At 41.2% G+C, this 25212-nt stretch overlaps 1 protein-coding gene across 1 annotated transcript in view; it reads right to left on the bottom strand.

Annotated features, from left to right (window-relative positions):
• LOC122791488 (NADH-cytochrome b5 reductase 2-like) overlaps nt 1–25212 on the bottom strand; it is a 289138-nt gene that overhangs the window by 113383 nt on the left and 150543 nt on the right. Inside the window, exons 3-4 of the mRNA XM_044059231.1 lie at nt 10652–10724; nt 6693–6799 (exon numbers count right to left, since the gene is read on the bottom strand). Of these exons, the coding sequence (XP_043915166.1) occupies nt 6693–6799; nt 10652–10724 (180 nt within the window). The remainder of the gene's footprint in view (nt 1–6692; nt 6800–10651; nt 10725–25212) is intronic.

The raw sequence follows: 25212 nt of genomic DNA, 5'->3' as shown, positions 1-25212 counted from the left end.
ACCCCCTCTGTCTCCCCCATCAGTAAAAAAGGGCATTCCCAGTACCTGCCCCCTTCCCCTTATATGTAGAGATCAGGTCATCACTGGTCTCTCAAAGGCAAAAAATACAGCTTCCGTGGGACCTGATACTATCCTAGGCTGCATCCTAGATGAACTCAAACAGGAACTTGCAGCACCATTAGACACCCTATTCAACCAAAGCCTGAATACCGGCTTTGTCCTAGCTGAGTGGAGGACAGTCACTGACATCTCTTTACACAAAGGTGGAGCATCCACTGATCTGGGAAATTATAGACCCATCAGCCTAACTAGTCTGATCTGCAAGGCCAAGGAATGGATTATCATGGACCTCATTAACAAGGACATTGGCAACCTACAAACACTCAATCCCACATAGTTTGGTTTCTTTAAGGGGAGGTCATGTCTGTTAAATTTGGTCAACTTTTTGTGACAGTCACCAAAGCCATGGATGAGGGTAAGCAGTGCACACCACCTACCCTGACCTGGCCAAAGCCTTCGACACTATTCCTCACTTGGGCATAATAGATAAACTCTCTCAACTAGACATCAATCCGTATGGTACCAGATGGGTAGCTAACTGGCTCACTGATAGAACCCACCTAGTCAAAATAGGGGAAACCACCCCAAGCAGTAGACCCGCATTGAGTGGCATACCCCAGTGTTCAGTCTTGGAGCCTCTACTTGCAGTGCTTAGCATTGTCACCTCACAGCAAGAGGTTCTCTGGTTCGATTCTCGGCTAGGGTACCTTCTGTGTGGAGTCTGCATGTCCTCCCTGTGGTCGCGTGGGTTTCCTTCCGGTGCTCCGGTTTCCTCCCACATCTCAAAGACATGCAGTAGGTGGATTGGACACTCTAAATTGGCCCTAGGTGTGAGTGCGTGTGTGTGTGTGTGTGTGTGTGTGTGTGTGTGTGTGTGTGTGTGTGTGTGTGTGTGTGCCTTCTGTGGAAGGTTGGGCACCGGGCTGGCAACTCGACACTGTAAAACTCCACTGCCAATCATGAGTGGACAGGTGATCTGCTGTGGCGACCCCTAACCGGGAAAAAGCCGAAAGAAGAAGAAGACTTTTCTGAGGTGCAGGCCAAAACCAGTGGGCTATGGCTCACCAAGTTTGCAGATGACTGCAAGCTGGGTGTTGTCGTCAATTCCACTAGTGACGTGGACATCCTCTAAGAGGGTTTCACCCAAACAAATTACTGGAGCAAGAAACATGGCCTCAAGCTGAATACAAAAATTGCATCATCATCCCCTTTGGGGAGAGTGATGTCCCCACAAATTATCACATTAATAACAATGTCCTAAGCACGCAGTCATTCATGATTGATTTGGGCACCCAGACTGATAGCAACCTGACTTCTGACCACCATGTTTCTTCCATTGTATGGAAAGCTTTCTGCATGGCCTACCTCATAAGTAAGTGCATCTCATCCGGGGACAAGGATGTCATAACATCCCTGTATGTTTCCCTTATAAGGCCCATTATTGAGTACAATGCCCCATTTGGCATGTACCTCGCAAAGCACATGCAGCAGCTGGAGAGACCACAGAGGTTCCTCACCAGTAGAATCCAGGGCCTCAAAAACTACCATACACAGATATGCTAAAAGCCAGATCCCTCTACTCTGTTTCATACAGGCTCCTCAGAGGTGAGCTTAGTCTGCCATACAAGACAATCTCTGACCCCAACTTGATGGGACTGCTGCATATCCGCAAGTCAAGCTCCACTCGAGTAACCCGCACACATGGTTTCAACCTGGTCTGCGACATCAATAGGACTTGTTGTAGGGACAGATTTGTGTCCCAGAGACTCCCCCATCTGTGGAATAGACTCTCTCTCCACGTCAAGCAGAGTACCTCTTTACTCCTTTTTAAGCACAACCTGGATAACTGGATGGGAAACATAACATACATCACAGGGATTCCACCCATGTCCCTGCTGGACAGGGGCATCAGGTGCTGATTTGTCTATACATGGGCTAAACTCTTGGCTAGGCTTATAAGGGCCTCAGTGCCAATAGCCTAGTAACTTCCTATGCTCCTATGATCCTATGGATGTCCACAGCAACTCAAGGTTCCCCTTGTCATCAGCTTCCGATGTTTGCGTTACCTCAATGGAAATACTTTCAGCCCTTGGTTTTACGGCCTCTGGAATGGTACCCACTATAACAGAGGCATCTGGAGTCATACATTCCTCCAGGCATACCTCGGCCACAATAGGAATGTCAGGTGGAAGATGTACAGCAGTAAGCTCAGGCCTGGTAACTTTGGCCTTCTTTTTCGGTGTCTCGGAGGTATGGACGGACGGCCCTTCTATCACAAGAGCAAGATGTTTGAGACATTGGTTCTCTAGATAGATATTAAGGGTGTGTAGATGGCTGTAAAGAGTTTTTGGGACAAAGGCCTGACAAATCATGCAGGCCGCATGGTCATGGTTGGGGCCTAGGTAAAACAGACACAATTTGTGGGCATCCTTATCGGGGATCTGACGTCCACACTTGCCTTTTCTAGATGACATGAACCTGGGCAGGCATGCAGTGACCAAAGAAGAACAAGAAAAAAGACCCCAATGGGGTACTTATCTTTAAATCACAGGATCCAACACTGAAGGCAGAATGAGCTGACATTCAACTGGCGGCAGAGAAGTTCTGAGGAAGGTACATGCAGACATCACTTTTATGGCCCACATATCCTACGGCCAACATCAGACATCCCACATACCTTGCAGTGACTAAGTCTTTTGCATACTGGCCGGACGTTTGGGTCGCTAGGCAGTGGCTAACCCTAAGGTTATGAATACCATAACATGAGAATAGAACATGAGAATAGAAGGCCATCATATTTTATGCAGACTATTTTAATTAACTCCAACCACAGCCCATCAAAAGATTTTACAAAAAGAGCAGAAGAACTCTTTTATGGCACCCCTTTAGCAAAAAACAGTCATGCAACATTATATGTGGTAAGAACATCAAGGGTCTTTGAGAGTATCTGCACTCCTGACATTTTTTATATGCTCTGGCAGTAATAATTAAACCCACTTTTTCCTCACTAGGTAAGAATTGTAGCAGAAGGAGGTTCCTAAATACCTCAAAAGCCTTACTATACTTTAAAAACACTTTTTAGAGATACATTCCTAGATGCTGGAAATTGACTTTTATTATTTCAATATGCAAGGGGAGTGATAGATTCCTGCTTTACGATTATAAGTCTGTAAGTTTACCTTTGGTATTTGGGAAATGCCTTGAATGTACTCTAGTGAAAATAATTCCAGTATTTAGCTATTTAAAACAAAGTCTTTTACAGCATGTCTTTATAAAGATCCCATCTCAGTAATCTTACCAAGTTTTACTCAACTGTTAAGAATGACATATCAGGAGGTCTATCTAGGTCTGTGAGTTGAAATAATTTATTTAGATTTATCCAACACTTTTGATATTCTCAAACAGTAGGATATTTTAAATAGTGTAAAAAGTGTTCAGATTAATTTGATAATAGGGTTATGTATTTCTAAGTAGCTATCCAATATATATTTTTCCAAGTTAGACTAACTTACACTTTATCTATGTCAAGGTATGCTAACTGTGGTGCCCCACAGGAGTCTGTTTTAGGCCTCTTTTTATTTATGTATGTATTTATGGAAAACATGGAAGAAACAACATGATATAGTATTCAAAATATGCCAACAATTATACATTGGGTGGACAAAACCAGAGAGGGACATTACAGTGTTGTGGAACATTTTTAGACAGTTTCAAATCTTCTCAGGATACAAAATTAATGAAGCTAAAATAAAGGCAATAGCGGTAAATTATGTACCCACACATGAATTGGTCCAGCAATATCCATACTTATGGGGACATGATAAAATGAAGTATTTAGGAATATGGATTAGAAATGACTCTGTGGTGGCAGCTAAGGATATGTGGGAAGAGACTAAATGGAAGATAATACAAAAATTGAGAAACTGGAAGTTTTGTTATATGGATATGGATACGAAGATACAAGCCATTAAAATGTTTTTAGTCCCTTTAGTCTCATACACAGGTCAGGCATACTTTTATCAACCGGAGGAGAAATTGTGGATACCAATTAAAAAAGAGTTGAAGGATTTTATCTGGGAAAGGAAGGCAGAAAGGGTCAAGTGGGATAAGCTGATTTTACCAATAGACCAAGGTGGACAAGGATTACCTAATTTAAGGGGGTATTTTAGAGCAACACAGTTAAGGTTCCTATACATAGCACAGGCAGAAAACTATAATTCAAAGTGGAAAGGGATGATGCTGATGCCGGGAAGAAGCTCATGAAATAAGGAGAGATTGGGATTTTGGATGCAGCATCTTAAGGAGAACAACCAAAATCATACAGAGTATTATATTCATAAAATAGCAGGGCATCTTCTAAGAACCAAACCAGCACAAGAATGGAGAAAAGGGATTTTGACGACAGGGTTTACTGTGGTCAGGGATACAGATAATATACAAGAGGGGGCTGGAATTTATTGGAGAAAACTGGCAAAGGAGCCAAGGTATTGGGAGCAAATAACTAGAAAGGGTAAAGTAATAGAAAGAGAAGAGGCCAAAAATGTATTTGGACTGCAAGTTAGAAATTGTCTTCCCTATTAAGGATTTATATCAGTGTATGGGCAAAGGGAAAGAAATAGGGAGCTCCTAAATGAAAGAACAGCACAGGTAGAATTTTTAATAGAATCTAGAACAAAAGCTGCCATTAAATACAGAATAATTAGTAAAGCATATAAATACTGCATGATAATTACAAGAATCAATCAGAGGAGCTTAGAAAGGACTGGGAAGAGAGAATGGATAAGAAATTCACAAAGAGACAATGGGGGATATATGTATATTTCCCAAATATGCAACAAAGTCTAGAAGATTTAGGATCTTTGCCTGGAAATATTTATATAGGTATTTTAATACCCCCAAGTAGATTCCAAAGAATGTTTCTTCAGGTGGATAGCAAATGTTGGAGGTGTGACAGGCAAGAAAGCAATAGCTGGGAACATATTTTTTGGAGGTCAGATGAGCTGGCAGACTTTTGGGATTCCCTATGGACCACTCTGTTGGAGATGCTGGGTGAGCAGATTGGACTGACTGGGGAGATGATTTTTTTTAGTTAAGGTACATAATTGGAATTGCCTAGACATACTAAAGCCTTGCTGAGTCTAATTATGGTGACTGCCAAAAAAGCATTTACTAGAAAATGGAAATCAAAGTCTAGACCAGCTTTACTAGAAGTAGTGAATATAGTAACAGAGATAAAACAACTAGAATTGGGATATTTAGAAAAGGGAAGGAGCAAACTACATAGAAAAAAATGGGAATTGTGGGAACAATATATGCAGAGCAGGAACAAGGTTTAAGAGGCAGGATTTGACTTAACTGACAATGACTAGAAGGTTTATAAGTGATTTATAATATTTACAACTACAGTTGTTTCAATGGTGTCTGTGATGTAAACTGTTTGCAACTAAAGTGATATCATTTTGTATGTTCTTCATTTATATAAATTTAAGATTGCCTTTGTCATATGTGAAAATTTAATAAAGATGTTGGAAAAATAAACGATTATAAGTCAGATGCTGTTACTCCCAGCAGTGATGATGAATTTGTTAATGAAAGGCTTATAAAAAAAAAATCAAACAATGATATTTAGGATAAGAATAGCAGCGAAAGCCCATGTCTCTCAAATGATACACACATATATGTTAATGGTTCTGGCAAGCTTATTTTTGTTTTTTGTTGAAAAATATTTAATTTCCCCTTATGATTTGCTGGCTCACTGGCACATAAGTAGGAAGTCCTAAATGTGCCCCACATGACCAGTGTTTAATTATCAGCCTGAGCCCCGGAGGAGCCGGTGAGGAGACTTGAGAGTGAGTGGCTACTGGCTAGGTGATGATGACAGATCAACCCCCTTGCAAAACTGGCTCCTAGCAGAGGCCAGAGACATAACAAGCAGAATGGAGGGCAGAGAACATCCATGCTCACTGTGGATGAACACATATACATGTCCTTCAAATGGTAATGGAAGTTACACAGCTACCAAGTCTTCTACAGTGAAGGGATAAGCAAAAAAAAATGCTCTCACCAAACAACAGAAATTAAGTATTTGCATGGTTCACAGCTTAGGTACTATTAAGAGTCCACCCTTAAATGTGGGCAGCACTTGTGTAGGAGGGTGAAGCCAGACTATCAGTCTATTGGGGTGAGGATGGACATGGTACAGAAGTGGATCAAAGTATAACATGGAGAGGAATGGAGATGAATATTCTTCACAGCTGCTTGCATGACAATTACTCTACTCAGGTCTCAGTGATTGAAAACCTATGGAAGGAGAGCTTAATGACTGGCAAACACAAAGAGAAAAAAAGCATAGAATTTTTTTTTTCACTTAAAGCATCTATTTTGGATGAGCTACACTGAGGGCAATGGTAAATCTTATAGCAGAAGTCATGACAAGTTAAGATGTGATAATGTTATGAAACAGACATGATACAACGTGTCTACTTTAAGTGTAACAGTTGCAGGTTAAATGCAATAAACTAAAGCCAGGATAATATAATATTATAACACAATGCCTTCCCAATCCATTATAACAGTATTTGTCAAACGCAAACAATATTATTAAATTCCAGAAAACTCTGTAGGGTCTTTACCTTGACAACTAAGTCAACAAATCCATGATCTTCATCACTGGAGACAGGGGTATAAGCACGAATCACAAGATTACCATTGACCTTAGCAGACAGGAAAATGTGTTGGCCTGAAGAATAAAAAGAACGGGACTTTCCATTAACTGAGAGAATTTAACATACAAAACTATTTATAGAGACAGCGTATATAAACAGTCACCTCTGTAATATGTAATGTGCATCACATGCACTTTGCATCTGTTTAGCACTAGCAAGCCAGCACATTCACTCTGCAAGCATGCTTGGGAAAGATGAGTTCCTAGTACTCTGATAAGGCTATGGTTTCATGTCTATGCTAAAGTGCAATATGCAATTTAAGTGGTTAAAAGTCTTAAAGGATTAGTTCACTTACAGACTTAAGAAAAAAAAAAAACGTGAACACGGAAGCTCTATTACTAGGGAAAATGAGTTGAGCTTCTTTCCCCTCCAATATATATCCTTAGTATAATAAAATTCGTTCATTTCAAGGACATTAGGAAAGCAGTACATGTTCTAGTCTGTGTAATCTCAGATACCATCAACAGGAAATATAGGAAGTTCAAGGCGACTGAGTTTTATGGATTTACAACCATTACGACTTGCTAGTTCCCACCCTAGATACTTCTCTTGTCGAGTAAGGCTATGCCAGTCATACCCAGAGTGAATTTATACATACCCATCCAATTATCCAGGTCCCATCTGAAGGAAGACAGAGCATCATACTGCTTTATATATGGGGGAGTCCATTCCAAAGGTGAGGGAGATGCTGAGTAATATATCTGTCTCTCTACCTTTAATAATTGATCTGCAGAAGCAGGTTTAGATCTCGTCTGGTATTTGTGGAACTGTTTGTTTTAAGGACAAGACGTCATAGACTACTGGCTTATTGACTGCTCAGAAGACAAGGCATAGGCCTCTCCTGAAAAGCTTATAAGACACAGGAAAGAGAGACAGTGCTTCTAGTCTTTTCTGATAGCTTAGAGATTTTAAGCTTATGATCCATTTTGTAAGGAACCTCTGGAATCTTAGAAATCACAAAAGAATGCTGCAGGGTTGCAACTGACAATTCATTAGGTAACCACTCTGAAACAAATTAATATAAATAAATAACGTTTAATAGTTGAGCACTTTCATCCAACTGAAATCTATTTAATGAACTTTTTCAGCACCACAATATGTTACTTTAACTAAGTTTAAAGAAGCCAATCAAATCATGTAAATTATTATACACAAATAAAAATCTGTCAAAAAACGTAAACAATACTTTACATATTTTTTGTTAATAATATATACTAAAACTGTAAAGTAGAATACTGTTATAAAATAAATATAAAATATAAAGCACATAAACCTTCCTATAATTTTGTGAAGGCACGTTTTAAAACAGTCTCATAAGTTGTGGTAGCCTGGAGATCCCAGAGGTTCCTTACAAAATGGATCACAAGCTTAAAATCCCTAAGCTACCAGAAAAGACTAGAAGCACGGTCTCTCTTTCTTTTTTCAGATTTTGTATTGATATAATTGAAGATCACCGAGGATATTTACTATTTGTTCTATAATACTTTCATTTAAAGGATGTTTAGTTAAAAACCACCCAAGATTAGCATTTTGAGATTAATATGTGTAGAACTGAAGTTGCAGAGATAGTTATCATAGGCATCGGCAGCACTGTGGGGATCTATAATTGGTGTACCTGGCTTTACTTAATGTGATTAAGGTGTTCTGGAGTTCCAAATCAGTGTCAAAAATGCTCTGATATGTGGTAATGGAGTACATATGTACATAGACTCTCCCACCTCTTTTGGCCATTGGTACAAGTGATAGGGGCAGTATCCTGGTATTACAGGAGTGCTATCAGTACACTGAAACGAAGAATTTGAGTGACAGGATGGCCTCAAAATCAGGCAATGTTTTGTTTAGACTGCCTGCATTAAGCAGGGCCATGTTTACATAATCCAGGATGCAGTTCACTAGGTTGAAATTTCCAAGAGATGGACCATGTCTAAGAAGAGCAGAAAAAGTCTTAGCTGAGAAGAGAGGTGCAAGCTATCTTTTGCAAAAAAGGCTAGCCTGCCAATCATTGTATCTCATACTGACACACACACACACACACACACACACACACACACACACACACACACACACACACACACACACAGAGTGGATCTCCCTGGAAGGACACCAGTTAGTTAGCTAATCAATTAAGTCAATTATCTCGATCTGAAACTGTAGCATCATGCTAACAGATGGCAAGACATTGCTCAAGCCACAGTGTCTTTCCTGCCTCAGACAAATGCATTGACAGCTCAACCATGTCTCTCTGCATCTCCCTTAAGGCAGATCATTGTCCACCCCAATGTGGGTTATATATGAGGTTGTATTTGTATTTGGGGTGGAAGGATCTAAGTACTGTGGTCATATCAGAAATGTTAGCACCTGAGAGACAGCTGACACTGACACTATCTTCACTCAGCAGGCTGAATGGAACACCTTTGTGTCTGGCAGTGGAGTAATCTATGGCTAACACCTTGCCACGTGTGTCTGCAGTGTCCGGAGACCTAATATGTGCAGGCATGGAGTCACAGCCACTCCTCATAGCTGTGGGTGAATGTACAGGTAATGTTGTATTTGTGGATATGATACTATGTAGCTGAGGTTTGTCTAAACATTGTTTAGCAGGTTTAATGAGTTCTTTTCAACATTGGCATACAATGATGTAATGTTGAGCAGCTGTGATGTGGTAGTAAGCTGGTTGCTGATAAATGGGTTGTTTCAGAGGCAAGCCGCCAAACCTGGTATCTGTATTTCTCAGGTTGTGTCAATACAAGAGAAGAGTAAAGCATTTTTGTAAGCATAAGACAGTTGCTACACTGCGGCAGTATTCATGGAGATTGGCAATAAAAAACAAATCAGAGTATGAATCCATGCTGGAGGGCTCAGTGAATGATAAGACAAGTTATTAACTACATAATTTGGTGAATTACCATAAGTTGCACATTCTCAAGCAGTTAGTAATGTTGTACCAGATGTTGCAGTGGTCAGTAGCTTTGTTGTAGTCTTTTCTTGGTAGATGCACTAACTAACTTGATCAGCAGCCCAGTCCAAAATTTAAACTGGACTGGGTACGCAATGAAGTAATAACCAGACAAGCTTGGGAAGTCCCACACGTGATACCCGATCTGAGGCATCTAGGAATCAATGCCACTTTGTTCCTTCTCACATTCTGTTCAGTGATCAGTAGCCTCTAGGAGAGGAAGCGATCAAAGCCACTCTGCTCCTTCTCTTCTCAGCAGTAAAGCACTAACTCCAATCTTAAGATGGCTCCTAAGAAGTAAGTCACAGCCCTTCTAGTGATTGGTACATATAGGAAGGCTAGGAATGAATGTCCCTCTGTTTAGTCTCTCGTCGTCAGCAGCAAAATGAAATAGCACTAATCCCATGCTGCCTTTTTAGAAGAGGTTTGCTGGCTCTCCAGTGATCTGTAACTTAATTTCATATATTGCAGAGTTTAAAACTAAACTGAAAAGGACTTTAATACTGAATGTACTGCATTGTGCATCCGGTGAGTGTAAAGATACGAAAGTGAGGGTTAATGAAGTTTTATCAATTTATGGATAGGGACCCTCAAAATATAAATTTGTAGTGCTGATTAATATGATCAAATGAGACCATCAGTCTTAGTTAATACAAACATGTGCCACCTTCATGGGGAACAACGCCCCTCACAAGGTATGACAGCACTATTACTAAATAACATTTTCTCTCCCTGCTCTACAGTAGCATCAATGATAGCTTTTTTCCTCCAAATTTGAATTACAGCTTAATGGCTTTGTGTCTGCTCTACAAATTATTCCACTTTGTAACTCCCTCAAAGGAGCATATGGCAGTCAACAAACAAAAGCATAAAATATGGGTATAGAAATTGAAAATTGTTTAGTACCTACCGATAGGAAGACCCAAAATATGCTGCGGAGATGGAAGCCCAAATCGAAACTTCTTAGCATCATGACTTATTTCCTGTTCAGAAGAAAAAGCAGAATTATAATAAAATCAGAATATTTGTGGTTGATTCCTGACATTCATTCTAGCAATGGTTTATACTGTTGCACATTTGACATTATAGACAGCTACATGGATCACACTGCCATAATGAATGGTGTCAAACATCTTATAAAGTTCATATCTAAAGGAATATAAAATTCCTACTTAAGGGTGCACATTTTGTAGCATGTTTGCAGAGTATAAACATATTTCTTTCTTTCATTCTTTCCTGTTTTCTCTTACTGGTAAACCTCACCAAAGCAGTCAAATGTTTTCAACTGTGCCAGAAAAATACACAATAATATGACAGTTGGAGCAATAAATATCCAGGGCACAGAAAGCAAATTTATATAGCAACTATTTAGACCCCTACCACCAGCAAACAAAATGTGTAAAAGCAAAATTACAGACATAGTTCCTTAGAAAAACATTACTGAATAAATGTGATACAAAATCAAATGAAGTTAATGGCACAGTAGAGCTTGAAATGAAAAGACAAATTATCACCTGTCTGACAAAAAGAATTGCAAGACAGTACAGTTGTGTACACTTACCATAAATGTAGATGTTCGAGTGTGTTCACTGTTGCAGTCATTACATTTGGGTAATCTGCTGGTAGGTTGCCCTCAGTCAGCCTGATTAACAAAGTCTTGGGTCCTGCGTCAGTTGCTGTCCCTTCTTCCATGATGTCAGGTCGTCAGGGGTATAAAACATGCAGCCAACGCCATTAAATCAGTTTTTCTTGCCCCAGATGTCAGGTGCCCCCCAAATGGGAAGTAAATAAAATTGAAAACAAAAAATATACCTCCAATCCCAAAAGCAAATACACCAAAAGGGCTTATAAGCATAGTGAAAGAAAGAATAGGTATAGTCAGCAAAAAATAGGGGGCTGGAGGGAGGGTAACCAGGACTGCAACAGTGAATACACTCGAACATCTACATTTATGGTAAGTGTACACAACTGTACTATGTTCTTCGTGTTTCACTGTTGCAGTCATTACATCTGGGTAGATTCCCAAAGCTATGGTAGGGTGGAGGAAATTATACAGCATTAGGACCAGCTATAAGGCCCTGCAGTACAGCAGTGGCAAAAACAGCTCTGGATTTAGAGAAGAAAGGTAAATGGTAATGCTTGGTGAATGTGTGAACTGAGCTCCAGGTAGCAGCTTCTAGAATGTCTCTGGTAGCAACACCTCTGAGAAAGGCTGTACAAGTAGATGCAGCCCTGGTGGAATGAGATCCGATCCCCCTGGGGGATAGTTTTACCATGGTGCATATAGCAGAAATTAATACAATGGCTTATCCATTTGGAAATAGTCTGCTTTGAAATAGCTTTTCCCTCTGCCCCTGCAGCAAATGCCACCAATAGTTGTTCAGATTTTCTTTGAGATTTTGTCCTGTTTAAGTAAAATCTAAGTTGTCTGTGTACATCCAATGAATGCAGAATCTGCTCCCCCTTGTTCTGTGGATTGGGAAAGAAAGTTGGCAAATGAATGGTCTGATTAAGAGCCACAATGGATACCGCCTTAGGCAAGAAGGATGGATTAGTCCTGAGACACCCTGTCCGCATGAAAAACGATGAAAGGCTCCACTGTCTAAGAGCCTGTAATTCAGAAATCCTTCTAGCTAAAGTGACTGCTAAAAGGAAAGCTGTTTTCCAGGAGAGAAATTTTAAGTCTGCAGTAGCAGCTGGCTCGAAAGGAGGGAGAGTGAGTTTTTCCAATACAAAATTGAGGTCCCAGGCAGGGGTTGGAGCTCTCCTGGGTGGTCTTAAGTTTTTGGCCCCTCTGAGATACTGATTTAGCAGAGGATGAGAGAAGAGGGGAGGTTCTGTGTTGTAATGAGCTGAAATGGCTGTCATGGATTTTTATGGAAGAAAAGGACAGGCCCTTGTGAAGCATCTCAGTTAAGTATTGTAAAATCTGAGGAATATTGGGCACTGCTGTGCTTATCCCTTGTGATTGATTCCAGGCCCAGAATCTTTTCCATTTGTCAGCATAAGATTTTCTAGTACTAGGCCTTTTTGCCTCCAAAATGACATCCATCACAGGTTTGCTGAGGGATTCTAAGGATGAATTTAGGTGATTAGCCATGCTGCAAGATTCAAAGTTTGGAGATGTGTGCAGAATTTGGTTGTTTTGCTGAGACAGTAAGTAAGGAGTCTGAGGCAGATGCCACGGTGGAGGGTGTGACACATTGCGCAGGAGTGGGTAACAGTGTTGGTGAGGCCAGTCTGGAGCAATCAAAATAATTTTTGGTTTGTCCTGTTTGACTTTTAGTAGAACTTTGGGGAGCAGAGGCAGAGAGGGAAAGGCATAGACTGATAGGTTTTTCCACCGGAATGATACAGCATACACTTTCCAGGCTGTTTTTGTGATGAGTTCTTGTGCAGAATTTGTCCAACTGATAGTTCTGGGGTCCCCCATTTGCGTGTCAACATGTTGAAAATCCGTGGTTCCAGTTTCCATTCGTGTGGGTCCATGAGATTTCTGCTTAGTTCGTCTGCCAGAGTATTCAGCTTTCCTGGCAGGAATTGAGCTTGTAGTTGTATTTGATAGGTCAAGGCAGTGTTCCACAATGTCATGGCTAGTCTGCAAAGGGGGTAGGAGTGTGTACCCCCCCTGCTTGTTTATGTCCCACACAACTGTGGTGTTGTCCGTCTTTATCATTAATTGTCCTGGATGAAGGTAGTCCTTGAAGGCTGTCAGTGCATTCTGTACAGCTAGCATTTCTTTTTGATTGAAATGAAGGTGCATTTGATTTGGGCTCCATTTGCTCTGAATGCACTCCCCTGCCAGATGAGCTCCCCAGGCATAGTCTGATGCGTCTGTAGTTAGGGTTTGGGTGGCAGGGGGTGGAGTGAATGGCAGTCCCTTGTTTTGGTGGCAGGCCTCTGCCCACCATAGGAACTCTAGTTGCAGGCAAGGTATGATAAGAATCATTGTTTCAAGGCAGTGACAATGTTGACTCCATAAACTTTTTAAGTACCACTGAAGTTTTCTCATATGCAGTCTTGCATAATGAATTAGAAGAATGCAGGAGGCCATGAATCCCAAGGCTTGCAGAATTTGTCTTGCAGACCTGTCTGAACTAAGTTACCAAATGAATTTGCTTTTCTGGCATAAGGTAAGCCATCTGGGCAGTTGTATTCAAGCTTGCACCCAGGAATGTAATTTTTTGAGAGGGTACCAGCTGTTCGTTTATAGTATACCCTAGACAAGTTAGAACCCTTTTTACAAATGCCAAATGTTTTAGAAGAATGTCCCTGTTTTCTGCCTGAATCAGACAATCGTCCAGTTATGGATATATGCCTGCAAAATGAAATTACTGGAGCCAGGCACTTTGTGAAGACCCTGGGCACAGTAGATAAGCCAAAGGGCAGTGCAGAGAACTGGTAATGCAAGTAGCCTGCTTTGAAGTGGAGGTATCTTCTGCAAGATTCCCCAACTGGGATATGCAGGTAAGCCCCTTTTAAGTCTAGAGTTACCAACCAGGCATCTTTGCCTAGCATAGGAAGTAACTGTTGAAGAGTCAGCATCTTGAATTTTGGAATGTCCAGAAATGTGTTTAGAGTAGATAAATCCAGAATTGGACACCATGATTTGTCTTTTTTGGGTACCAGGAAAAGTCTTGAATAGAAACTTTGTCCCTTTTCCTCTTCTGGTACTGGTTGAATAGCCCCCATGTTCATGATGGATAGTACTTGTTTCTGGGCCTCTGCCCACTGATTTGGGGGCAGGTCTGGCCATCCTTTTGGGATTGGCAACATGTGAAAATGAAATCTGTATTCCTGGGATACTATATTTAAAGCTCATTTGTCCTGGGCTATAAGTTGCCAGTTTCTTGCATGAAGTGCCAGTTTTCCCCCCAAAGGAGCGGCTAAAAGGTAAGTGCTTGGTAAGTGTAAAGGGAAGCCACTGAGACTGCTTACCACAGGGAGGTGTCTTGTTGTTTCCAGATTTGGAGGAGGAGGCACCCCATTGTTTTGTTCTAAAAGTCCCCTGTGACTGAAACCTGGAGCCTTTGGAATGTCTGGATTTGACTTGAGTGGCTATCGAAGGAAATGGAAAGGACCAGTTCTTAGTAGGCCAGTGCCTACTAAATCTTGGAGGTTGCACTTGTAAGAAATCTTTCACAGTTTGCATAGATTTTAGCTTTATCTTCCATATTTTTTAAAACTTTTTCAGCCTTATTACCAAAGAGACAGTCCTGTTGTAAAGGAACATCCAACAATTTTGCTTTAACATGATCAGACAGAGTTTGCTCTTTAAGCCAAGCATGCCTTCTTAGCACAGATCCAGTTATAGCAGCCCTGCAAGAGGCCTCCAAAGAATCAAAACCACATTGCAAAGTGTTTTCCAACTTGTTCAGCTGAATGTAATAGTTCCTGTAAATCTTTATTTTCCACACAGTCAGAAATTAATATCATTTTCTGTTTAAGCAGTCCCATAATATGCTGTTGATATTTAAGCATATGAAATTGACAGTTTAAAGCCCTGATTGCCAAGGTTGCAGAAGTGTAAACCTTCTTACCCCATCTATCCAGCGCCCTGGAATCTCTATCAGAAGAGGTAGAATTTTTAGCAGTAGAAGCCTTAATGCCCTTGGGACCCTGAGAAATAGTTTCAGGATCTGCAATAGGATTTTTAAAAAGGAATTTGTGGGAGTCAGGAACCTTGTAGTATCTGTCTGGCTTACAAGGAGCCAGAGGCAGAGAATCAGGAGCCATACTAGAGTCTGAAAAAAACATCATCAACAATGTCTAGAACAGGAGGTATAGCCAAAGGCCTATGTTGAAGAAGAAGAAGAAAATCCCTAAGTTTAGATTCAGAGAAATCCTGACTTTCCCAGTGGAAATGTTCCCTTAAGGTATGTAAAGTTTCCCCAAAAGGAAAATCCTCAAGGGGAGAAGCAGAAGGAGAGGAATCTTCTGCATCAGAGTCCTCATAAGTAGGTATAGACAAATCCTGTTCATTAGAAGTGTCAGAAGAAATAGAATCCTCTTCAGAAGATTCATAATCAATGTCTTGCCTAGGCCTCTTAGAAGGGGGGGGGGGTTGGCTATCCCTGATCAGAGTAATTAAATCTTCAGCCATTTTGATCATTTGTTTTTTAGGCATAGGGGCCTGCACATGTGGCCCAGGCATCGGTTTTTTAGACATAGATTTAGATTTTGGCCTTAGTTTTGAAGATGGCATCAGTCTAATATACAAATCTGTAGGCCTGAAAACACTCTCAGAAGCCAGTGCCTGCACAGCGGCTCTGGACCCATCTAAGGTAGAGACATCCATGGGTTCCATAATTGAAGCATCTCAAGGCATACCGGACTCCAAATTGGTCTCAGTAGAGGCCTGTGAATCAGATGTAGCGGGTATCAGAAAGCACCTCACTGAGTACCGGAGAACTGGCGACTGGCTTAGGAGAAGCGTCGCCGTCAGTTTTGGACCTCGACGGCCTGTCTTTTTCTTTGCATTTTTTAGGTATTCCAGTAGTCAGATTGCTAACCGATGACATTTCTGGATAATTAAAGCGTGAGCCAAAATATATAGAGGCAAAAAAGTACCGACGTTTAATAGTGCATTGATTAAATTTAGCACAAAACTGACAGCAAGGTACATTGTGGTCAGGGCCTAGGCAAGGAATACAGTACAAATGAAAATCCTTATGAGGTATTTGCTTCCCACAAGTAATGCAATTATTAACTTTTACTGACATCGGTAAGGAGCAAGAAAAAGTTTCCCCAACGGGATACTTAGCTTTTTAGTTGAAGACTTTGGTTCTGAAACTTGAAAACGAAAATATCAGGAGTCGGCCAACTGGCATTTGTGAACTGCTTCTGCTTTGGGCACCACGTGGCAAGAAAGACTGATGTAATGGCATCGGCTGCATGTTTCATACCCCTGACAACCTGACGTCATGGAAGAAGGGACAGCAACCGATGCAGGACCCAAGACTTTGTTAATCAGGTCGACTGAGGGTAACCTGCTAACAGATTACCCAAATGTAATGACTGCAACAGTGAAACACGAAGAACATCATAGAAGTGACAATTTCAGGAATGAAAAAAATAGCTTAGGAAATATCAGCATATAATAATTAGTGGGAGGAAAGCCATAGGGGGCCTTTTATGCCTAGTCACATTTTCACATTTTCCATCTGTAAATGAATGGATCCATTATCCAAAGGCAAACAGTTTGTACTGGCCATATCTTCCCATTTATACATGGCAGGGGAATATAGTTATGTTGAGGTGGCAGAGCATTTACAAGCTGCCTCTGTCTACTAGGGGCATAGCTGCCATTCCAGGGGGTAAATTTCCAGTTTCTTATCCACTGATAAAGGTAGTTCTTGAAGAGGGTCAGGGATGAACTATGCTTCACACAGATGGGAAGCCTCTTCTTTAGCATGGGAAGTCCCTGGGACACATACCCATCCATCCAACATGTTAAGGTCCTTTAATCAAGTGTATCTAATGCTGTCAGACTTGTGGATGTAAAGCAAGTTTATCAGTACAGGATAAGAAACTGTCTTGTACGCCAGACATAGATTACCTCTCAGTAATCTTTATGAGACTGAGTACAGGGGTAAGGCCTTGAGATACTCTGTACACCATGTGGTTTTCACCTTGGATTCTTTTTGTGAGGAATTTCTATGGATGTTCCATTTGTTGCAAATGCTAGGTAAGGTACATACCGAAGGGGGGCACTGTACACAATGATCAGTCTGATGATGGATAGCCAGTTCTCTAGGCAGGTACACAAAGCAAGGGTACTGTACCATCGAATGTCTGTGAATATAAGGATGGGCATGGGGGGGCAGTGCTAGGTAAGGTACATACCAAAGGGAGGCAGTGTACTCAATGATCAGTCTGATGAAGGATGGGCATTGGAGAGAGAAGTACTAGGTAAGGTACATACCGAATGGGGGCATTGTACTCAATGCTCACAACAGTAGACACATGATGAACATAAGCTCTTAACCAATGGGTCACATCTCAGGGATTTATCATCTATATGGTAATTCCCCAAGTTTGCAGTGATCCACATACTTGGTGAACCTGAGACTTTTAATGTTAGCCTGGCCCTCTAAAAAACAGATGCCAAAAAGGAGCAGCCCCAGCACTGAGCCTTGAGGGACTCCACCGATTCAATCCCTGACTTTCTGTGTCCTATCATTGATGCCAGTTGGCTATCCAGTGAAGCAGTTTATTCCTTTTTTGTGAGTTTGTCAATTTTTGTCCAATGACCCACCCTTGACAAATCTGAACTTTGTTGGATCCTGAGTGTAAAGACTTTCTTTGTCTTTATTTATAATATCCATGATGTTTCTTTCCATGGCCTTACAAATGAGACCAGTCAGACATATGGGTCTGGAAATCAATTTGGAGACTAAGGTGAAACAGTGATTTTACAGGGCTGGTTAGATCATGTTTTATGCTATTTAGGAGGCATCTATGATATTATCTTGACCCATACATGTAGTATTAGTTGCGAAATGAGTGCAAAACTGCATTAATTGAAACAGCAAGTTAAGCAGAAATGCACAGGGTGGGGGCAATTTATAGGCACATGTAGTATAAATGCACTACCAAAGAAAATAGTCAGTTAGAATGGTATGCAAGTGAGCTTATAATGATAAGGAATTGAGTGATATTATGGAAATGAAGCCAGCTGTGAATGCAAGTGAGGGTAAACAATATGGTGGACTGATGCAGAAATGTATAAAAATTGCAAGATGAGAATGTTAGGGCTATTTTTCTCCTTTGCTGTGCATCAGCATCATATTGTTCAGTGCCTTGTAGCTCTTTGATTACCTTTGGTTAGGTAGTCACTGATCCTGTCTGACTGCCATTTCATAATGCATCTGTGCCCATGGCATTGTACTACACTGTGCTAGGCATTCCAGACATAACATGGGTGTGATGACTGCCAAGAAGGTGTGTACTACTACACTCTCATTTCATTTTTTTTTTCAGGTGCAGTATTATCACAAGGACTACATGTGCATTGCCCTTTCCTGTTGGTATTCTAAAAGGCATGCAGTGTGCAGAACTGGTGCCACTCTTTCACGCAGCAGTGATCTAGGGACATCTACTCCTATATCCCAGTATTACCATCCAATTTTCACATGAGAGCTCCAGAGTCATTTTAATCACCTGTGCTCTGATGACCAGATTTCTCTCCTTCCAGACCCTGTCATATGAAAGTGTACAACATCACACTAATGTTTCTGTCCTGTCCTCTTCCTACTGTTATCTTCTCTGTCACTGTGTTTCTCTCCATTTGTGTTTATTTCTTTTTCAATTTCAGCTGTAGAGCAGGATGTGATGTGGCAGGACCCAATGCACCCTGTTCTGGTCTCATGGCCAACGGCTGGGTCTCCATCAATCCCCAGAGCTTCCCAGGCCAACCTTTCAGTAGACTGATGGAAGACATTCCGCGGGAGGTGACCTAGAGGGATGGCCTCTTGTGATGATTCTCCATCATGTGGGTGCAAGTTTCTCAATGCGTGGAGGTACTAATGGTATCTCCTTGATTTGCCTACTGCAAGATAAGAGACTGATCAGGACTGAACTGGAAAAGTTGCTTGACACCTGGACTGCACCATGGTACACATCTTCATGTGACTGGCAGAATAACACAGCAGCAAAGCACTAACCATTGGCTGATTCCATCCATGATGCCAGCTATGAAACTGAGTAATTTCTGAGTTGAGTGGATTCCATGCTAGGGAAAATTAATAGGTAGTCTTCACCTCAACCCAGTCTCCATCATGGTGATTTCCTTCAATGTGAATCATCATCCTCCCCTACTTGTTGCCCAATCCTCCCAAACACTTTTCCACCCTCTGTCTGTCTTGTCTACTTATTTTTTTGCGTCTCTCCCTTTTGTATCAGTACTTCCCCTGCAGTCTTTGTCCATGCTATATGCTTATGTGCCTGTCTCTGCTGCCACTCTCAAGACCTACTTCTTACCCAGAATGCCCCTGTGCTTCCCTCCTCCTCTACATATCTACTCCTCTAAAAATAAAAATGGCACCTGTACCAAACCAAAACATATATATATATATATATATATATATATATCTCCCCCCACAATTGACCAGCACTCCCCTCCTATTGCCCTTCTGTGTATTCTCTTTCTTGCTCTTCTCCCTTTATGACTGTCCAATATACCCATTCCCTTCCTATTTATAAAATAAACATAGTCGGCACTTTGTTGTGTAGCTTTTGAATGGGATCTCAGCTGAGGGGATCTCAGCTGAGCCCATGTTACACAGCTGATATGCTCAAATGTATGCTGGAATGTTGATTTTGGCCAGCATGCTACATGCAAGCTGGTGGACTGAGGTCACAAGACTTAGCATAGTTCACCACATGACTTTTCATAGCAGAGGCTAACTATTTACAGTGGATATAAAAAGTGCACATACCCCCATGTGATATAAGAAATGAGACCGCAATAAATCATTTCAAACTATTCAGACCTTTAATGTGGCCTATAACCTGTACAATTCAATTGAAAAACAAACAAATCTGTTAGGGGAAAATATAAAAAACAAAAAAAGTACAATAAGTTGGTTGCATAAGTGTGCACACCCTTAAACTAATACTTTGTTGAAGCACCTTTTGCTTTAATTACAGCATTCAGTCTTCTTGGGTACAGACCTGCCATCATTTAAAGAGACTCTGATTAACCCCAAATAAAGTTCAGCTGTACTAGCAGGATTTTTCTGACATTTACTCAGTTGCCTGCTACAGCAAAAGCCATGGTTCACAGAGAGTTTACAAAGCATCAAAGGGATCTCATTGTTGAAATGTATCAGTCAGGAGAAGGGTACAAAAAAATTTCCACAGCATTGGATATACCATGGAACACAGTGAAGACAGTCATCAAAAAGTGGAGAAAATATGGGACAACAGTGCCGCTGCAAAGAACTGGACGTTCCTCCAAAATTGATGAAAAGATAAGATGTAAATTGGTCAGGGTGGCTGCCAGGAGACCTACAGCAACACTGAAGGAGCTGGAGGAATTTCTGGCAAGTACTGGTTATGTACTACATGTGACAACAATCTCCCATATTCTCCACATGTCTGGCCTATGGGGTAGGGTTGCAAGACGGAAGCCTTTTCTTACACAGAAAAACATCAAGGCCCGGCTAAAATTTGCAAAATAATATATCACGTATCCCAAAAGCATGTCGAAAATGTGTTATGGTCTGATGAGACCAAGGTTGAACTTTTTGGCCACAATTTCAAAACGTATGTTTGGTGCAAAAACAACACTTTGCATCACCAAAAGAACGCCATTCCCATGGTGAAGCTTGGTGGTGGCAGTATCATGTTTTGAGGTTGCTTTTCTTCAGCTGGAACTGAGGCTTTACTCAGGGTGGAGGGAATTATGAACAATTCCAAATACCAGTTACTTTTGGTCCAAAACCTTCGGGCATCTGCTAGAAAGCTGAAGATGAAGAGGAGTTTCACCTTTCAACATGACAATGACCCCAAGCATACATCTAAATCAACAAAAGAATGGGTTCACCAGAAGTTTTGGAATAGCCCGGGGTGACCTGAAGAGGGCTGTGCACATGAGATGCACTCGCAATCTGACAGATTTGGAGCACTTTTGCAAGGAAGAGTGGGAAAATATTGCCAAGTCAAGATGTGCCATGCTGATAGGCTCCTACCCAATAAGACTGAATGTTGTAATTAAATCCAAAGATGCTTCAACAAAGTATTAGTTTAAGGGTGTGCACACTTATCCAACCAGCTTATTGTACGTTTTTTTATTTTTTATATTTTTTCCCCTAACAGATTTTTTTTTTTTTTTATTGAATTGTACATGTTATAGATCATATTAAAGGTGGGAAAAGTTTTGAAATTAATTATTGTGATCTCATTTTTTATATCACAAAAACCTGGCATTTTACAGGGATCTGTGCAATTTTTATATCCATTGTACATAGTGACTCCCATTTTCGTGAATGCATGGCTTATTTGTGTAGCACAATCCCTTGCAAATCCAAGCTATGTAAACACTTCTGCATTACTGATCTCCATTGAGCCATACTGCAATGTCGTAAGCTCACTGTATACCAAAGCACAGTTGCATTACTGTTCTTCCTGAATCCCAGGCAGGGTGTCATTTATTGTGTTTATGCCCAATAAACGGGAAGCTTTTTCAGAAATCCTGAGAGCAATCAGAAATGTATACACTTCGGGAGTTCCAGAAGTAAGACAAAAGAACTGGACACTGATTTATACTAAGGATGAGGTGGTGAGTTGGTTGAGTTGTACAGCAAGTTCTATTAATTTGGACAAAGCATACAGAGTTCCTTTGAAGGCATTGGAAATAACAGCTGGGCATCCCTGTAAGTTTGTGGTGTGATTTCAACCCTGGTATAACAAGAAATTAGTTTTGCTTAAGCTTTGGCTGACTGGAAAGTGTGTTTTGCAAGTAATGAGATTTTTTTTTTTCTTTTTGTTTTATCAATGATTTTCCAAACCAAATATATCAATGATAAGTCAAATGTATATATGCTCAGTGGACATATAAGCAGAAAGGTATGAAATTCATGTTATCTATCTACTTGATCTGCCTTTTTATCCAGTATAATTTCTGTATTGGTGTTGGACAAAAATTTACTGTACTTTGTTTGCAAGGCATATGCAATAGAATCCTAAAGGAGAAAGGTATTCAGCTTACTTTACTGGATTTTGAGACAGTTAAGGATTAGTTTAAGATTGATCATGAGCAAGGGGTTGAATCTGACTGTTTGATTCTGTTTAATATGATATGGTATGGCTAACATGGTCTAGAGAGAAACAAACTAAAGTTACATGATTTTCATATCTGTGTAGCTTTTAGTGGTGTTTTGTGTGTTTGGTGATGCTGTAAGTAACTGACATGCTACACGAACCTTTCAATGCAGATTACCTGCAGTATTCACCAACTAGCTTTTAGTTGGTGTAAGAAGTTAATTAATCAATACTGATAACATTCTGGGACTTAATTAAACATTTCTTGTGGTTCCTGTCTGATCCTCAGTAAATTAATCTTTTTCGCAAATTAGGGGTACATGTAGCATTCCTTCTGGGTTCCATTCACATAGTTGAACTTTTACAAGTTTGAACCACATATGGTTGAGACCATACGTTTGAATTTTCAAAAGTCCGAGCAGTTAGGTTCATAGGTTCATAGGTAGGTGATAGGCTATCTGCCCGGGGACATTTACAAGCCTAGCCAGAGTGTGTCGGCTTTTGCCGCCCCATTGATTAATTAACTGATCCTCTGTCAAGCAGAGCCAAGGAAGTGATCCCAGGGGCGTATTTTCTGTTACCCATCCACTTGTCAAGGTTTCTCTTGAAGAGTGTTAGTGAGGGGCTCTGTCTGATGTAATCTGGAATTTTGTTCCAAAGCATGGGGAGTCTCTGTGACAGGAATCTATCCCTCCAGCATGTTCTATTTATTGTTGTGGCAAAGTTTAGCTCACTAGAGCGCTTGGCTCACAGTGACTTGGATTTCTTTAGGTGGAGCATGTCCATCAATTCTGAGTTGGACATGGCTTTGTAAGTCAGGCAGAGATCACCTCTGAGTAAGCGATTATGCCACTGAGTACAGCCGGAGTTTTTTCAGTCGGGCTGCATAGGACATATGTCTGAGACCAGTAATCCTCTTGGTGAGACACTTTTGTGGTCTTTCCACCTACTGGAAGTGTCTTGTGAGGTACATTCCAAATGGGGCATTGTACTCTATGATGGGTCTAATGAGTGACGAGTAGAGGGGCACTATAACCTCTTTATTTCTAGATGCAAACCCTTTAGTAATTAGATGGGCCACATAGAAGGATTTCCTAACTACTTTGGCAATATGATTGTCAAAGGAGAGATTACTATCTACCTGGGTCCCCAGATCTCTTATTACCTCTTCTGTATTAAGGGGGCTGCCACCTATGTGGTAATTTGTGGTTGTTTTGTTTTTCCCAAACAGGATGACTATGCATTTTTTGGCATTTAGCTTGAGGCCATGACTTTGACACCAGATGTCCATCTCAGTAAGGCCCTTTTAGAGGATGTCCATGTCAGCCGGAGAGTCAATTATGGCTCCCAGTTTGCAGCCATCGGAGAACTTGGTTAGCCATAGTCCTCCTGTGTTTTCCTGTACTTCTGAGAAGTATATGCCAAACAGTATGGGTCCCAGGACCAAGCCTTGCGGGACACCACTTGTGACTGGTTTAGATTCGGACCTGGAGCCCGCTATTCTTACCGTGTGAGTTCTGTCTGTAAGCCAGTTGGCAACCCATCTCATGACATAGGGATTTATGTTCAGGCTGGCGAGTTTTTCTGTAATACCTGAGTGGGGAATGGTGTCGAAAGCCTTGGCGAGGTCAAGGTAGGCTGTGTGAACCACCTTTCACTCGTCTATGGCCTTGGTGACTGTCTCGAAGAAGTTAACCAGGTTTAGTAGGCATGATCTTCCCTTAACAAAGCTGAACTGGGTCGGGTCAAGTGTTTGGAGGTTCCCAATATCTTTGTTAATGAGATCCATGATGATGCGCTCCATAGCCTTGCAGACCAGGCTAGTCAGGCTTATGGGGGCGATAGTTACCAGGGTCAGTTGTGGCCCCTCCTTTGTGGAGAGGAATAACCATTGCTGTGCGCCATTCTATGGGCACATAGCCTGTGGAGAGGCTGAGGTTGAACAGCGTGTTTAGGTGGGGGGGTTAGTTCATTCTGTAGTTTGTGCAAGATGCAGCCTGAGACACCATCTGGTCCCGGTGATGCTGTGTTTTTGGCTTTTGAAAGGGCTGTTTTCACCTGTGTGTCTGTTATTTTTGGGACCCTACACTTTTCCGGTATTGTTGTGGGCCCGTTTGGAGGTGAGAGGGGGGTGAAGTTTGCACTGAATCTATCTGCCAGGATGTTGGCAATAGCAGTAGGTTCAGTATATTTTGTGCTATTTTGCACTAGTTCAGTGCATATCTGTGAGTTGCCACTTAGATTCTTAACATAGCTAAAGAAGGCTTTGTGGTTATCTTTTGAATCTTTGGCTATTTTTATTTCGAAGTTAGCCTTGGATGATTTCATGAGGGACCTCAGTTTCTTACTGGTACTGATTAGGGATGTCTTTCCTTCTTCGGATTTGTTTTTTTCTGAACTAGTTTCCTCCTTCTATTGTATAGCCTGTTTATTGCAGGGGTCCACCAAACTGGTTTCCTTCTCTTAGAGGAGTGAGTCTTGGTTTTGCTAGGGATGGCACGATCCATGTATCCTTGTAGGTGCTCATAGAGTGCATTTGTAAAGGTTTCTGTATCTTGGGCAGTGCTATCCTTTAGCGTGGGGGCTGTGAAACTTACCACTTCTGTCTTAAGTAAGGTGAAGTTTGCTTTAGAAAAGTTTTTTACTGTGGTTTCCTTAGTTGGGGGTGGTGATGGGGTGTGGACATCCAGAGTGATTAGTTTATGG

Source organism: Protopterus annectens, chromosome 17.part0, assembly GCF_019279795.1.
Source record: "Protopterus annectens isolate FY-2018-M chromosome 17.part0, PAN1.0, whole genome shotgun sequence".
NCBI lineage: Eukaryota > Metazoa > Chordata > Ceratodontiformes > Protopteridae > Protopterus > Protopterus annectens.
The sequence above is the reverse complement of the archived record's forward strand: the minus strand, read 5'-3'. Positions and strand labels throughout refer to the sequence as shown.